This window comes from Colobus angolensis, unplaced genomic scaffold, assembly GCF_000951035.1.
Source record: "Colobus angolensis palliatus isolate OR3802 unplaced genomic scaffold, Cang.pa_1.0 Scaffold431, whole genome shotgun sequence".
Lineage (NCBI taxonomy): Eukaryota > Metazoa > Chordata > Mammalia > Primates > Cercopithecidae > Colobus > Colobus angolensis.
The window spans coordinates 211,252-228,294 of record NW_012117722.1 but is presented as its reverse complement, the minus strand read 5'-3'; the positions used below and the strand labels follow the sequence as shown (position 1 = coordinate 228,294).

General features: G+C 34.2%; 1 protein-coding gene across 5 annotated transcripts in view; it reads left to right on the top strand.

The window, feature by feature from the left end:
* RIMS1 (regulating synaptic membrane exocytosis 1) overlaps positions 1-17,043 on the top strand; it is a 502,863-nt gene that overhangs the window by 434,199 nt on the left and 51,621 nt on the right. For 3 of the 5 annotated variants that reach the window (XM_011957025.1, XM_011957027.1, XM_011957026.1), the window contains one exon: positions 2,891-3,126. The exons of the other annotated variants lie outside the window; for them this stretch is intronic. In XM_011957025.1, coding sequence (XP_011812415.1) covers positions 2,891-3,126 — 236 coding nt within the window. The remainder of the gene's footprint in view (positions 1-2,890; positions 3,127-17,043) is intronic. 5 annotated transcript variants of the gene reach the window in all.

Here is a 17,043-nt window from a genome sequence, read left to right as displayed (position 1 = left end):
GAAAGGAATTTTGATTTTTAAAGATGGGTTATATCACAGTATATTTCTATACTGATCACTTTTTTTCCACTTCCTACTCATAAATCAATTCATTTAGCAATGGGAAGGGGACTGTAGCAGTTTTAGAGGTGCATAAAGTGCTTGCTGTTATGAAATATCAGAATCTTAATATAACCAGTGCAAAATATGAAACAAAGGACCAGGAGACAACAGTCATGAAGCTAGAGAGACTGAATAGCTTTATAAAGCAGAAAACCTTAAGATGTGTCTTAAAGGATTCAGATATGTATAAGTGATAGGAATAATTTTTTAAGAAACAGAAGCAGAACGAATGGAAGTTAAGAAATGGGGCGGTAGAAAGCATATTTGTGCTGTAATCTTCAGATTGATTAGATTAATCTGACTGATTAGATCCTCTGAACTGCCTCAATTAAAAGAAATGAAAATACCTTAAATGTTTTTTCATTGAATATTATAATATTATAGACTGTTTAGGAATCTACACATGTCCTCATAAAAGAATGCTTTTGAGCATCTAGACATATATTTTTTTGAGAAAAAAGCACCTCATATTTTATTCACCCAATCATTTTTCGTATAACTTAACCCCCTCCCAATGATAACACTTGTTATACATGTTTTTCTATGTTTTCCAGAACTTTTGTCAAAATTGTAGAATATTTCACTGCTAAAATTGGATATCCATGAAATAAACTTTTGACTCTTCCCAGCTCATCTTAAATTTTAATAATAAAATATGATAGCAGACATTTCCCTATACTCTTAAACTTCTTCATAAAGTAAAGAACATTGCCCAGAATTTCACAATGGTATTTTTTTGTAGACTGATATTAGAGATAGAAATTTCAAGCTATAATAGAATTCCATCTTTATAGAAATAATGGGAAGAAAAAAGGTACATGTTAATTCATACTTTCCTTTAAAGGTTAAAAAAATCATCAGAAGAGAAGTTTTCAGTAACCATTGTGGAGAGTGTGCTAAAAAGATTGATGAGAGATGAGAAACCACTGTTTTCTCTGTTGTAGGCATTTGACTGAGCATGGACATTGTAACTATGAAATTGACCAAATCCTGACATTTCTGTGGATTCTCCAGCAGAATTCTGCAAGTAAAATAGTAAAGAAAAGCAGATAGAGTAGCTTTAAGGATGGGTGGCATATTTAGCTAATGCATTCAAATATGTTGGTGAAGACACAGAAGAAATTGACCATAATATTTATCAGGAAAGAAAGTCTGCTGGAGTTGGGAATATAAATCCCACAGGAATCAGTTTGGGACAGATCATATATAATAATACTCTCATTTGTGTCTCAAAAAATGTACGTAAAATGCATAGCAAAATTATCAGATTTGCAAATGACTTTTAAAACTTTGAGTTAATGAAAAACTGACTAGAATGCGTTGAAAGAATAAGAATAATTTATTATTATCAGAATTTCTATGTGGACAAGTTCAAGTAAAGCAACTAAGTATTGAAAATTACAGATTGTCCTCATCAACAGAGGTCTCAATATTCAATTCACAATCCATGAAGGATCCTAAGGACCAGTCTTACCTCTTTTCCATAGCTTATAAACTCTCCTTCCTGATCTTACTCTCCCACCTTTCTAAATTCACCTCATACCAATTTCTCTCTCATTATATATATGACAACAAACTTGTTACATAATCCCAAGACTTTCTGTTTTACAATTTATAATCATATTAGGATTTATTCTGACTCACATATTAAATGTCCTCACTGTTAAAGATGCTATATCAGCTAGTGTGTATTTTGTAGTTCAAAACAAGAAGTAGAAAATGAAGAAGATCAAAATGGTAATAAGGGTCATATAATTAGTTTTTGCAAATGTTTTGAGGAAACAAAATTAAGAGGGTCATTTTAGATGTATCAAACCAGGTTTTTATTAGACAAAAATGTACTGGTCTAGATGGATAATAAAGCTGCATATGCATTGTAATTTAAAAGGTTGTTAGAATCCTAACATCCATGCTCCCTGCCTGCTTGCCCTGCCTCTCCTCAACTCTCAGACATAGTTTACTTTGGCTAATAGAAAGGAGTTTTTCACAGCTAACTTTCTATGCTGCATAAAATAATTAACAATAATACATTCTTTGGGGAGAAAAGGAATCTCTTCAGATAAACTTGTACAAGCCGGTAACATAGACAAGTTTTGATAGGAAAGGAAAAAAAAAAGAAATCAGCCTACCTCATGCGAGTGTGAGGCACTGAAAGAAGGAAATGAGGTGAAGAAGTTTGTGTGGAGAAGTGGAGCATGAGGGCACACAGGAGGAGAGGAAACTAATCCAAAAGCATTTTTTGTTGTTTCTGTTTTAGTTTTTGCTTTCTTTGCAGTCTTACTTAGACTCATTAAGCAAGATGTGTTAGTTATAATCCCAAAGGGAAATTAGAACAAATGCTTTTCATTTCTTAAGCCTCGTTATGTGGCACATTTAAAGAGTGTACATTTTAAAAAATATTTTTCTCTCTGCAATGTATATGAACTTTTCTTAATAATTGAAATATTTTAGTTTTTCTCTGGTAACATAGTAACTATACTATTTACAAAATTGGTCAGTAACATTCTTCTCCCCATGTATGGCATTTGTTGCACTTATTTTTATAATCTTTAAAAAGTTTATAAATTATTCCATGTTGAAATGGCATTGTTTTAAGCCATGTCTAGTAATAAATATTTTGCGGGTGGTGGTGTGATACTAAACTATGTGTAGGTGTAGAACCACTACTCATCTGCATTTTTCCCCTAAAAATATGTCTGGATTATTACAAAATAAATTAGATTTAGCATTTCAGTGATGCTGACCTGTAATTTATGGATGCATATATGTTTTTACTTTGTAAATATAGTTCATTTACCCCCAAAATGCAAGGCAGACGGATGGGGACTTCAGGGAGAGCCATGATGAAGAGCACCAGTGTGAGTGGAGAGATGTACATACTGGAGCATAATGACGGCAGCCAGTCAGACACAGCTGTTGGTACAGTTGGAGCAGGTGGAAAGAAACGGAGATCCAGCCTTAGTGCCAAAGTGGTTGCCATAGTGTCTCGAAGGAGTAGAAGCACATCTCAGCTTAGTCAAACAGGTGAGTGATGTGAATTCAACCTAAACAACTCAATTCTTTATGGAGAGAAAAAGTTGATTTTCATACTATGGCTTGTGATGGAATTGTGGCATGTATTTGGTTCTTCTTTGAAAAGAAAATTTATGTCTCTGAAAATCTGCTAAATTTATGGGTTTGTTTTTTCTGTACAGCTGTCTTCACAAGGTATCACTTTTAAATCTGTAAAGTAGACAGATTTTTTAATTTAAAAAATTAAGGTCATATTTGCAAACATGCAAGGAAATGCAAAGAAGTATTAAACATCCAAATTTATTTACATGCAACAAAAGCAACAGGGTTCTCTTTTTCAAAATGTTCCATAATTCAATTATTTATTTTTGGCTACATCTATACTTTTTATAGAAAAGAAGGTCAGTTGTGCAACTTGACATATACTCTTCAAGGTACTGTATAAATATAATAATTGAACTGTACTTGTTATAGTTTCAATATCAGTAAAAACCCAGCAGCGATTTTTACTTTAGAAAAATGGGTCAGTGGTTTTATACAAAGAACAATGTTTTAATACGAATATGTGTTTCAGATATTTTCTGCTGCTTATAAATTTAAAAGCATAATGCCCTAAAGGTATATATTTAAAAAGCAAATACAAAAGGGAGGGTGGCTATTTTTGTACTGTAAAATATAACAAAACACTGCTTAAAATTATATAAAATTGGTCAGACAGGTTAGACTATTCATTACTATGCTCAATATTATGTAAAATCAACGGTAAGTGAAATATTGATGCGATTTAAATAGTCAGCAACTGTTTTTCCTCTTAAAACCAATATTGGTTCCATTTTCTATTCCTTAATAGCAAGAACCTTATCACAAAATTTACTTATACCAAAAAGCTTTTCACAAAATCCTTTTTATGTCTCACTCATCATTCTGGAAAGTACCTATTTTAAATTACTCATTCTACTGGATATATTGGCAAATAAATTAGAAGTAGGAAATTTGAGTCATGTCTTAAAATTACAGGATTAGAATGAACCTAAAGTAGATAGCATCCCTGTGATGGATCTGCATCTTTGCTCTTCCAATCAGATGAGCTGTTCTATCTGTTATGGAGAATTATTTGTCTTCTTTAGAGTCAGGTTCCTTTACAGTAAGTATAAGAGGCATTTTTCATTTGTATTGTTTCTTTTGTTTAATTTTTTTATGGTGGTGCTTCCTGGTTTTTGGTGTGTGTGTGTGTGTGTGTGTGTGTGTGTGTGTGTGTGTGTGTGTGTGTGTGTTTATACTTTAAGCTCTGGGATACATGTGCAGAAAGTGCAGTTTTGTTACATAGGTATACATGTGCCGTGGTGGTTTGCTACACCCATCAACCCGACATCTACATTAGATATTTCTCCTAATGCTATCCCTCCCCTCTTCGCCTACTCGCTTACAGGCCCTGGTGTGTGATGTTCCCTTCCCTGTGTCCATGTGTTCTCATTGTTTAAGTCCCACTTATGAGTGAGAACATTTGGTGTTTGGTTTTCTGTTCTTGTGTTAGTTTGCTGAGAATGATGGTTTCCAGCTTCATCCATGTCCCTGCAAAGGACGTGAACTCATCCTTTTTATGGCTGCATAGTATTCCATGGTGTATGTATGCATAGTATTCCATGGTGCCACATTTTCTCTGGTCTATCATTGATGGGAATTTGGGTTGGTTCCAAGTCTTTGCTATTGTGAACGGTATTGGAATAAACGTGTGCATGTGTCTTTATAGTAGAATTATTTATAATCCTTTGGGTATACACCCAGTAATGGGATTGCTGGGTCAAGTGGTATTTCTGGTTCTAGATGCTTGAGGAATCACCACACTGTCTTCCACAATGGTTGAACTAATTTACATTCCCACCAACAGTATGAAAGTGTTGCTATTTCTCCACATCCTCTCCAGCATCTGTTGTTTCCTGACTTTATAATGATTGCCATTCTAACTTGCTTGAGATGATATCTCATTGTGGTTTTGATTTGCATTTCTCTAATGACCAGTGATGATGAGCTTTTTTCCATATGTTTGTTGGCCACATAAATGTCTTCTTTTGAGAAGCGTCTGTTCATATCCTTTGCCCATTTTTTGATGGGGTTGTCTTTTCTTGTAAATTTGTTTAAGTTCTTTGTAGATTCTGGATATCAGCCCTTTGTCAGATGGATAGATTTTTATTGGTTTTAAAGTAATTATTTACAGCATGAGGTGGTGGAGAAGGTTTTGACCACCAGATTTCAAAATATTTAGATGAAATGGAAACATTATTTGATGTCCTTGAAGGAAACCAGTGCTTCCTATGTGAGAGATTGTAAGTTTGAGAGTTGGTTTTTCTTCTTCCCTCAACTTTCCAGTCTGTCTTTTTCTCTCTTTTTCTCTTTCTTCTCCCTCTTTACGCTCTTTTCCTCTCTAGCTAGTTAGTACCCTATCATTCATTACTTGAGCATAGTTTTCTTATGAAACACAACAGTAATTTTGCATAAAAACTATGGCTCATCTTTGTATTAATAGGTAATGGGTTGAAATTATTGCCATTAAAACACTTAGTCTCTTTGCTTTTTTCGTTTGTGTTTTATCTCAGTTATGGTCAAATGTTGACATCAAATAATATCTTCCTTCCCAGAAGTTGTGTTGTTAATAACTTCATGGAATATCCTCTTTTCAGAGATTAGATTGCAATGTACAGGTGCAAAAAGGAAATGGGATTATGAAGCCAAGATACCAAAATATGTAGTTCTGTTCCAAAGTGACTCAATGAATGAACTTTGACTTCTCTCTACAACTCAGTTTTCTTATATAATGATGGGTTGAATGGGATGTTCTCCTGTGGACTTTCTATGTGTAAAATTTTATGCTTCTCTTTCTACATAATAATTTTACCTTTCATTTGATAGCCTATCCTTAGGTTTCAATCTTCTTGATCTTTCTAAAGCAAGTGACAAATGTTGATAACCCTCAGTTATCACCCCTCTTTGTTTTAGTGCATAACTTGATATTTCTCTTTCTTAGGACTTCCACTAATGATTTTCCCCATTAATTTAATTGTATTTCATCTCTCCTACAGAGATTTAACAAAATTCAGAATTATTCTAAGAAAGGTTAGTTTTTATTGCTTCAGCTTCTGCATTGACCATGAGATCTGAATTTCTGGATTCCTATTCCCACATGAAATATTACTTAATTTTAATCTCCCATAAGAAAGCCCCTCTTAGATGTCTCTCTTTAAACAAGTTCGGATTCTCTTAATTTTCAGCCCTTTCTTTCAATATAGATAGAAAGGGTATGAAGTAGTAAAGAATGGCAAATGTTAAGAAAATGTTCCTGAGCCAGAAATATTTTGGAACTGAATGAAGCTCTAGGTAAACTGCAGGTTGGGTTTTAAAATGTAAAGTTTTTCATCTCTGCTGGTTTTAGTGGCCCAGCCTGTGTAATGTAAGGAATTGTCCCCTCACTCATATACCAGCTGTATAATATTCCATACAATATCCTGTATCTTCTCCTCACTTGAAAATGAAAACATTATTGGAAGGTTCTACAAAACTGTGCAAAGTCATTTCTAAATACACTTCTGAAATTATGCTAATCAGTTTCATAAGAATGATAAGTATTCATGTATCCAAGTGGATAAAAATAATATATCTACACTTCTAGAGCTTTTTCCATGCTCTCTTAAGTTATGTTTGTGTGAGTGTATACAGTTTCGCTCCTTCATTGGTCACAAGAAACTTATGAAATGTTTTTGTTCCCATTTTAAAGTTGAAGACACTAAGACTTAGAGGGATTGGGTAATTTTCCCAAGGTCTCATAACTGATTGGGCCTGAATTTAAACCCAGGCGACCTGGTGCCAAAGCCCATGCTTTTAACCACTTTGCAAAGAGAGAGAGAGAGAGAACAAGCACATTTGAGATTTTGAAATAAGTTGAAGCATTTGTTGAACATTTTTGTGGTTAGTATATGCTAGGCATCATGCCAGGCACTGGGATAAGAGCTAGGGATAAAGGGATGGCGTACTGTTCCTGCTCTCAAGGATATCACAGTATCATAGAGCAAATCACATATAAATATTTCAGCTCAGAAAAGACAATTATATTAAATACAAGTGTCAGAGTAGTAGAACAGAAGCACAGGAAAGGAAGAGACTCATTCCGAGAGGCTTTCTTGAAGAAGTAAAGCCTGAGCATAAAAACACAAATAAATCAGGATGAGTACACAAGGAAGGACTTTGCACAACAGAAGGAAGGAGTACATTGATTAAATGTTGAAAATGATGCTTTGTTTCCTGGGATATGAAAAAGAAATCTGTGTGAAACCTAAAACTATATGAAATGTTTGTCTAATTCCCATGGATACCTCATCTCAGGACAGATCTCAAATCAAATAAGCTTCATACAACTGAGACTATGATTTCTAATAGAACTTTTAGCTCTTGTGAAGAAAACATCTGTAAATGTAAAATATCAGCTTTATAAACTAGAAATTACTCAATTTACTTTAACTTGTACTATTGGGTAACTATCTGCAGTACTATCCCAGGCACAGTGAGTGTTTCAAAAATAGAAGTATCATTTACAGTGGAAGGAAATCACACCTGAAATACACACGAACCAATGAACAAAATGAAAAAACGTAAAGTAAAATGCCAGAAATAATAAAATCTAGTTCTATTTATATATGTTATCAAAGGTAGTGGGGAGAAAAATGGGTCAAGGATCTAAGTCCCTAGGATGAGGGCACATGCAGAATTGGTAGATGATTTGTTCTAACCATTTAGTAAAATTATTTATTATATCATTAACAGCTGAGCATACTTTGTTAGAGTAATATCTTTTCTCCAAATACTGACAAGATGTTGATGTTTATATTCTAACTATGGAAAATATTGCAGGACTCTTTCACAATTTTCAAACAATTGTCAATTATGATGTAGTATGAATGTGTTAAAAATCACTTCTAGGGCCAGGCGCGGTGGCTCAAGCCTGTAATCCCAGCACTTTGGGAGGCCGAGACGGGTGGATCACGAGGTCAGGAGATCAAGACCATCCTGGCTAACACGGTGAAATCCCGTCTCTACTAAAAAGTACAAAAAACTAGCTGGGCGAGGTGGCAGGCGCCTGTAGTCCCAGCTTACTCGGGAGGCTGAGGCAGGAGAATGGCGTAAACCCCGGAGGCAGAGCTTGCAGTGAGCTGAGATCCGGCCACTATACTCCAGCCTGGGCGACAGAGCAAGACTCCGTCTCAAAAAAAAAAAAAAAAAAAAAAAAAAAAAAAAAAATCACTTCTATGCTTCTTTAGTAATAAGTATTCTGTACCTTTCCAATATTTTTCCACTATCAAAGTTTATTTCTCCCCTGTGCAGATCCTTTCCTTCAAAACCCTATTCAAGACCTTCTAACTCCATATGTTGTCCCCATTATTTCAACAGTTTGTTTTTCTGAATTCCTAAATTGAGCTCTCTGACTTCACTGTCAACTTGCTGCCCATTCCACTCTCCATTTTGTCATTCATTTCAGCTCCCTCTCTCTAACCATGTCTATCTTAATTCCCCTTCACAATTAGATTTGCATGCAGTTCTTGTCATGGGTGGGAAAGGCTAGAACAGGAGATACTCTGGGGTGGAGCGCAGGGGAATAGAACTACAAGGTACACAATGGGTTAGAATGACGCTGCCTTCACCATCCCTAAAGTCTGTTCATATGCATGGTGCTGGGGCTGGCAAGATGGATAAATAGAGGTAACTCTTATGAACTTTTCTTCAGGGAGCTTAGCATTAGGAAGGAAAGAGATCAAACATAGCAGTCCTCTTTTCTTTGATTCTACCAACATTTGTTAGCACTTTTCATGTACCAGACTCTGTAATTGAGGGAGTAGTAGGAGTAAGAGGTGTGTGTGATGTGTGTGTTCATGCATGTTTCTGAGCAAAGTAATCTGATCATTTTTCCAGGTGAAGAGTGGATATAACACCTCTAGATGGAGAGATTGAAAGATATGATACAAATAATTTTAATTGTGCAAAGTTCCAGAGAACAGAGGCGATAATTCAAGAACACAAATTTATTCTCGGAGACAGAGAAGGTTGATTTTGTTTCCCTGAGTATGATAGAAAAGAGGAAATGGCTGAAATACAAAGGAATATTGCAGTGGGAATATTGAAAGCTGAAGGAGCTTGAGTCAGAGGCTCCTTGATCTTCTCAGTGCAAATGAGGTATTAACAAATGGAGAGAGTGAGGATATAGGGTGAGCTATGTTGTAAGAAATTAATTGATATGATTAAAATCCTGCTGAGCAGCACTTACCCAGCTAAGTTTGGATAATGCAAGTCATCTGGAAAGTAACTTTAAAAAAACATTTATCAGGGATCAAGGCCTCCCTTGCAGGTATCTGGTTCACATTAGCTGTTCTTTTGTCCTTCAAGATTGTCATCCCCTGCCTTTGTGCATCTCCAGTGTCCTTGCCAAGGTGTCTGAAATCACCATAAGATTCTTTGAGAATATATTGCCACATTCTTTAAGACTTTGAGAAAATATCTGGTTAAGTCTAGATTCTTAAGCCCATTTTAGTGATTCACCTGTCTTGGGCTGCTATTTACTGTTTAGTCTGACTTTTTCTAGCATGCGTATTATCATTCTTATTGGAGAAAATTGAAGCTCTGCTCTTTCATTCTTATCTGTTAATATTGTGTCTTCCCAAGAAATGAGAAAATCTTACTCTTTTCTTTCTTCTTCTTTTTTTTTTTTTTTTTTTTTCCTTGACAATTTATTTCTAGGAAATTAAATAATTCTTTCATTCTAATCAAGGGAATGAAGGACTTCAGGTGGTCCATAGTGGAGTTCAAAACTATATGGAGTTCACTATTCTACAAGATTATACAGACAATAAATATAAATATTCTAAGGTGTTTTAGGTAGATTTATAGATGTTAGATTTCACAATGGGTTAATAAGTGTTTATGAATTTCCAAGGCATATCACTAACTTCTCAAGATGAAATCATACATAGAAACTATCAAAATTTTCCTTGTTCTACTGTCAAGAAATAAATAATATACACTGAAATAACTGTAACTCACATCTAAAGGGATAGTGCTTGAATAAGCTAATTTACAATGAGTTCAAGGTATTATTTTAAAATTCTTATTGTCTTTAGACAATAATTATGCCAATAAATATGCAAAATATTAAATCTCCTTCTGTTAATTTTTTCCAGTTTTATTACCCAAAAGTTACACAGGTAATGCAAGTCATGAAACAAATCAATAGAGAACCTTCCTGGAGAGCATACTTTATTTACCTTGGGAAAATGGATGATACTTGCCTTAGGACTTATTTTTCTCCTTCTAACCAATACAGTTTACCAAAATATTCTTTGTATTTTAAATCTGGTATGGCTTTGTGAAGACTCTCTGCCTTTTCTCCTAGAAAAATAATGTTATGGCTGCAGGGAAGGAAGGCTAAGGTAGTGTCTTTGAACATTCTAAGAAATGTTTTCTTGGCTCTGCTGATTATTAACAATATAAGCCAAAAATTCTTACAAAGGATGTTGGCCCTTCCAAAGTTTCAGAAACTGAAAGCTACTGTGGATCAAAATATTGCTGAAATCTAAATTCCTTATTCATGCCTTATTGCCTCATTTACTTGATTCATTTAATGGCACAAGAAAAACATTCCAAAGAACGTAATGTTTCATGTTCTTTGTTTCCTGAACACAAAATCATGGTGCCAGAAATTATTCTCAAGTCGGCAAAACCATCAAATGAATGTAAGCATGGATTCTTTTATTTACTGTTGCTGTCTGCCTTAGGAATTCACTACTGTTAATAGAGATTCAATTCAGCTAAAGTAACTCATCTTCTGAAGAGATGCCCTAATAAGGATTAGTATTTTCAAACATACTCCAGCTGGTCTATGTTTGTTCTTTTCCTTGCTCTGAAATATAAATTTTGAGTTTGGCTAAGATGTAGATATACTTTTAGGTTGGCTTGGCAGAAAAATGTTATCGATTTCAATAAAAATTATTATAAAAAATAATTTTTATAATTAATTTGTATTTCAGGATTTGGAAGAGGAAAGGAAACTAAATTTATTATGCCTTCAAAACACAACACTTAGCACTAAAATAATTACACATGGTGATATTTTTCACTATACTAAGATAATTGTTAAGCATGAGATCAGTTTCAGAATAGGTGTCACAAAACATTTCAGGCAGCTAAAGACGTAACAAGAAATGTGTCTGATTGTTTTTAAGATGACTAATTTTAATATATCCTTATTTAATTCAGAGTGTTTTTTTTAAAATAGAGAGTTTTGTGGATTTATTTTACTAATGATTTTCACATTTTAAGTACAGAAAGGCAAAAAGTAGATATATAAAACTCCTGTGGTATCACCACTAATTGCAAAGTCACTGTGAAAATGATAGTTTATTATTGGATAATCATTCTATGCATTTGTATTATTAATATTGATAAAACCATTAGCAATAATAGTTGTGATTTACTGAGCAATTACTACATGCCAGCCAGTGTTTTAATTTTTTATGTGTGTTAATTCCTTCAATTCGCAAAAAACAACCATGAAATACTATTATTATTCCCATTTTACAGGTTCCATGACTTGTCTGAGGCATCACAACTCTTAACAGTTGAAGCAGAGCTTATGTTCTTAACCACTTTACTATAATCCCGTTCCAACTATATGTACACACAGAGAGAAGCCTTTTTGATATAGATTTTTTAAACAACCATAGCTTTATAATATTTAATTTTGTTCTATAATATTGCCTTTTTCACTTTAAAAAAATGTATATTTAAGACCGCTTAGTACACCATCATGGGATGCTTGTACTAGGGTGGAACTGGAAGGAGCTTAGAATTATGTCTTAGAATAAACAGTCTTTTGTGTCTGAGCATTTGGGCAATAGGGAGGAGAGGAATATTAGAGATAAGGGTACGTGATGTTGCCATTTACTAAGAGGTTGATTGTGGGAAAGGACCACATTTGCCAATTCTGGCCATGTTGAGCTTGGGACTATCATTGGAAATGTGTTTTAGGCAATTTGAAGATCAACAACATAGAACTGGCAATTGAAATTAATGAAATTATTTAGGAAAAAAGTATAAAATACAAATAAAGAGGATCTAGAAGAGACTCCTGCAGAAAACAAAAAGGTAAAGGCCCTTTTTTAGCCGCCAGTTTCACAACTCTAATATGGAAGCATAAATGGTACCTACCTCAGAAGACTGTTGTGAAGATTAAATAAATTTTTTAAACAGTTTAGCAAAGTAGCTGACACATGGCAAGGGATCAGTAATAATAATTAGCAGTTTTAATAATTCTGGGGAACCAAATACAAGGGTAAGTAGATAAAGAAAAGGTATCAGTAACATCGTTCATGAATGGTAGTCAGGGGCAGATTAATCCAGCTAATATTTTTATCTGTTCATTACGTGTAATTAATAGAATACAAAAATAGAATCTTAATATCTAACGCTTGAGTTCTGCTAAGTCAGTATTTCTCAAAGTTCCTCCAGTCAAATCCACTTTGAGGATCTGGTGAAATCTGTCAGTCCTAGCCTCAGTAAATTGCACTTGTTCACTTACACCACCGTGTAAACAAACATGAAAGATCTTTATGAACTCCCAGAAGTATGTTCATCCCAAATTAGGCATAATCTGCCAGACAGAAATACAAGTTTTCTATTTGCCAGTTCCCTCCCCTCTGCTCTGTTACTCAGCCTTCAGTCTGTTAGGTTAGAGGTCACCAAAGTCTGGCTTAGAGCCTGGTTTTTAGGGCCCATGTGAGAATAAATATTTTTATGTTTTTTAAGTGGTTGAAAAAAATGAGAATAATATTTTGTGATATGTGAAAAGTCTGAGAAATCGAATTTTTATGTTCATAAACAGTTTTATTGAAATACATCCATGTTCATTCATTTACATGTTATCTGTGGCTACTTGTATGCTACAAAGTCAGAGACTGCTTAATCCACAAAGTTAAAAATATTTACTGTCTAGTCCTTTAAGGAGAACATTTTTTAAGGTCTGCTGTAAGCCAGCAACTTAGTGCCTGCAATGCAGAAGAAGATATTAGTAAACAATAATCATTTCTATCATTGTTCTCTGCTTCTCAGAGTCAGGAGTCAATTTACCCTACTTCCATGACTTTGTTTTTTTCCATATACCTGTCATGTTTACATTTATACCATACATCTGTTGATATCTCTTGTTAGACACAGTGATTCTCAGAAGGAAGACTTATGCCCCCATAGTTAAGGCTCTTTATATCTTCAACTTTGCCCTAAAATTGATACCTGGCTTAGCTGTTTACATAAAGTAGTAAAAGCACATCACTCAACCCTAATTTTCCCAGTTGGGGGCTCAAGGACCATGTCTGTGATTTCAGTGATTGTATCCCAGTATATAGCACAAAGCCTGTACCACATACAAAAAAGTTTTCTAGAATGGAAGAAACTTTTGGAAGAGTTTTCTGTATTCCCTCTCTTTCTGAGGCCACTCAGTCCCCCTCTCACTGCAGTCTGAATTCTGTTTATTCAATTTCCCCAAACCGTCCTTAGTAGATCACAGAAAGTTTATAGATAGGAACTTATTTTAGTAATTTAACTTATGGTGTAGGCCATAGGTATTGTGCACATGTGAAACCAATGTGATGTATGTAACAAAAATATTAGTAAAAAATGTCCACTTTTATTTGACATGAGCAAATGATTCTTATTTATGTTCCATCTCTCAAATGTGTAACTTCATTTCTTTCTGTGCTTCAGACCTGTCTTCCTGGGGTTCACGAACACAAAGCGTCTTTCTTTGTGCCTCTGCAAGTGCTTTACCCAGAAAATTCTTAATCTTTCAGTTTGTCTGTCAAAATCTTTCTCTTCATTCAAGCCCTACCCAAATTTCAACTTCCTACCAGGACCAAAAGTAATTTTCTTAAGTCTTATAAGACTTTTGGGGAGTTCTCATGTGGTACTGTTTACATCTGTAGAATTCATGTCACAAGATGAACTCCGAAGTAACTCAAGGGTAATGACCATGCAACAAGTTTTTTCTGGTCTTTCACAACAGTGCATTTAATGCAGAAGAATCTTGATAAACATCTGTTAGACAGGTGAATATGGTGTTTGCTCAGTCAAAGCATAAGGCTCAGATGGTAATTAATTGATCACATCATGGTATAATATTTCATTTAACATTGTGACAAGCAAACTCTTTTTAGTGGGTAAATTTTTCTTCTAAGTTTGGTTTGTTATTCCTAGGAAATAAAATCATCTTTTTTAAGTTGTAACAAGTACAGTTGACTCTTAATGCGGTTTGAACTTCGCAGGCCTCCTTATTCACAATTTTTTTGTCAACCAAATGCAAAGCCAAAATAAAGTATCCATGAGAATTATTATAGAAACCTGCATATGTGGAGGGATAGCTTTGATTTTGGTATACATAGTGGTCATCCTGGAGTCAATCCCCAACGTTTACTGTCGATGACTGTAGAAGTGATTTGTCTATTACTTTGCAACCTCCCTTTTCCTTTCTTTCTCTTCTTTGCTTGTATATCACTTCAAAAACACCTGAACATTGCTCTTGATACATTTAACCAGTTAATTCTACCTTATTGTTTTTAAATATTAACTCTTTTATAAGCAAGAATAAATAATTATCATTTTAAGATTTTGATTTTTTTAATAGATTAAGAGGGTAAATTTGCAGGTTTGTTACATGGGTAGATTGCATAATGGTGAGGTTTGGGCTTCTAGTGTACCCATCACCCAAACAGTAAACACTGTACCCTATAGGTCCTTTTTTTCAGCACTCACTCCCTTTACTGCCCTCTCCCCCTTTTGGAACCAGAATTGGTGCTGATTTAACTATTTTACCATTACAGTAAATGTCAAATAAAGTAATATTTTATTAGAAAATCATTGAAAGATGAAAAGGTACATTTATGAGGAATAATAGTGATTGATAAAGATATTAATTACATGGTGGTCATCCTGGAGTCAGTCCCCAACGTTTACTGTCGATGACTGTAGAAGTGATTTGTCAACATCCTTTTACATCATTTATAAAAGGTTTTTTAACCTTATGAAAATACTTAAGTATTTAAGCAAAAATACCCAGATTTTTTGGAAATTCTTTTGTTGGGCATAGGGCCAGAGGAGGCTTGTGAATAAAGGATCTGCTGTAACTGATTTTCAGGTAAGCTAGTGAATTCTTACTTGGGAAACAAACCTCTGATATTGAGCCAGTACATTGTGATACTCATTCCAAAATCATTTAACTGTAAAGATTCTTTTCTTACAACCAAAGAATGTGGTACACACAATGGTTAGTCATAGTTTTAGTGAAGCTTAACAGACTTTATGTTCTAGGTCTACAAGGAGGTAAAAAACATTCTGTATTCCAGATTCAAAGTCAGTGCCATAGCATGTTTTTGTAAATGGAAATACCATACTTATTTTTCTCTTAATTTGAAACTATGAAGATTCTGGCAAGTAATCAAATAGTAAATAATTATGCTACACTTAGGAAAGTTTCAACTGAAAAAGATTAAAACTTATTTGTAATAACTAAAGTTACATTTATAAATAGGCATATAGTTGCATTGAAACACTGCTATATCTAGTGATGTAATTATGTAAAAGTATATTAATTGGGAAATATAAAAAATTAACACATATTAATATTTTTATCACTCTGAATTTGAAATTGTAAGAATGAATCTTTGACCTGTCTACCGGCATTATTGAAACTGAAGATGGATGTAAATCCTCTAATGAGGAAGGGTTCTTTAAAGGAAAGGGTATTGATTAGAAACCTACCGGAAAGGGTTGATTAGAAACCCACAGGAAAAATAAAGCCAAAACAAAGTTAATCATCTTTAGGTCATTTAACCTGCTGCTGAAAATGCTAGTTCCTGCTTATAGTTTCTACCTTGATAAATATACTCAACCTATTGTTCAATTGTTTCTAAAAAGGAAAAAACAAACCCAGAAGAGTCATTTTAAGAAATTATTACATACAATTTATGGAGATTTATAGTTAGTGTAAGATTCTGTGATCTTCTGCTAATCAAAGAAGAAAACATACTAGTTGTCACAGGTATTGGAGACTTATTGAGAAGATTGTTGTAAACAGCAAGGAAAATAGTACGAAAAAATTACCTTTGAAGTAAAAATTTATTCTCAATTCTGTTCTCTGGCTTTCTATAATACTTAATAATTCCATCTTCTCATGGATCATTATTTATTGTCTCTTTCAAAGCACAGCTTGAAAAGTATATTTTTGTGGGAAAAAATATTTAATAAATCACATAATTAATTTTAAAAATCTAATTTTTATACACAGAAAAAAGGAAGGAAAAAGGGCTAAATTCAGATATTTTGATATTGCAGTAAATGTGTTGACCATGATAATAAAGCATATTTTTTCCAGAGCTGCTTGAATTTGCTCTAAGTGCAATTGCAAGCATTGACTTTAATTTCTAAGAGTTTTGTGGCTTCAGTGATGAGTCCCTTGGTGCCTAAATCAAAGTGGCTCTATAATAAGTGAGCTCTGTTGGCTCTTTTCTGCTGATGGCACTGGAGGCAACAGCGTGTCTTCTAGAGGCCTCTGCCTGTGCTTTTCTCTTCATATTCAGCATGTCCTAGATTCACTGGCCCAGATAGCACAATCGCAGGCAGCTTTTTACTCTGTAAATGGCTTAGTGACATTATTTAAAGTAATGCCAGTTGTCTATTCTTTTGTTCTGCTTTTATATTTTCATAGTTGTCACTCACTGCATACCCTTTGGCTGAAGCATTTGAGAAGAGCCTATGCCCTTTAGAACTTGGCACTGAGCACTGTTTATGGTACATAAGAAGTAAAAGCATTTTTCTTGCCCTGGAGTTATTTACAAGCTCATTTAC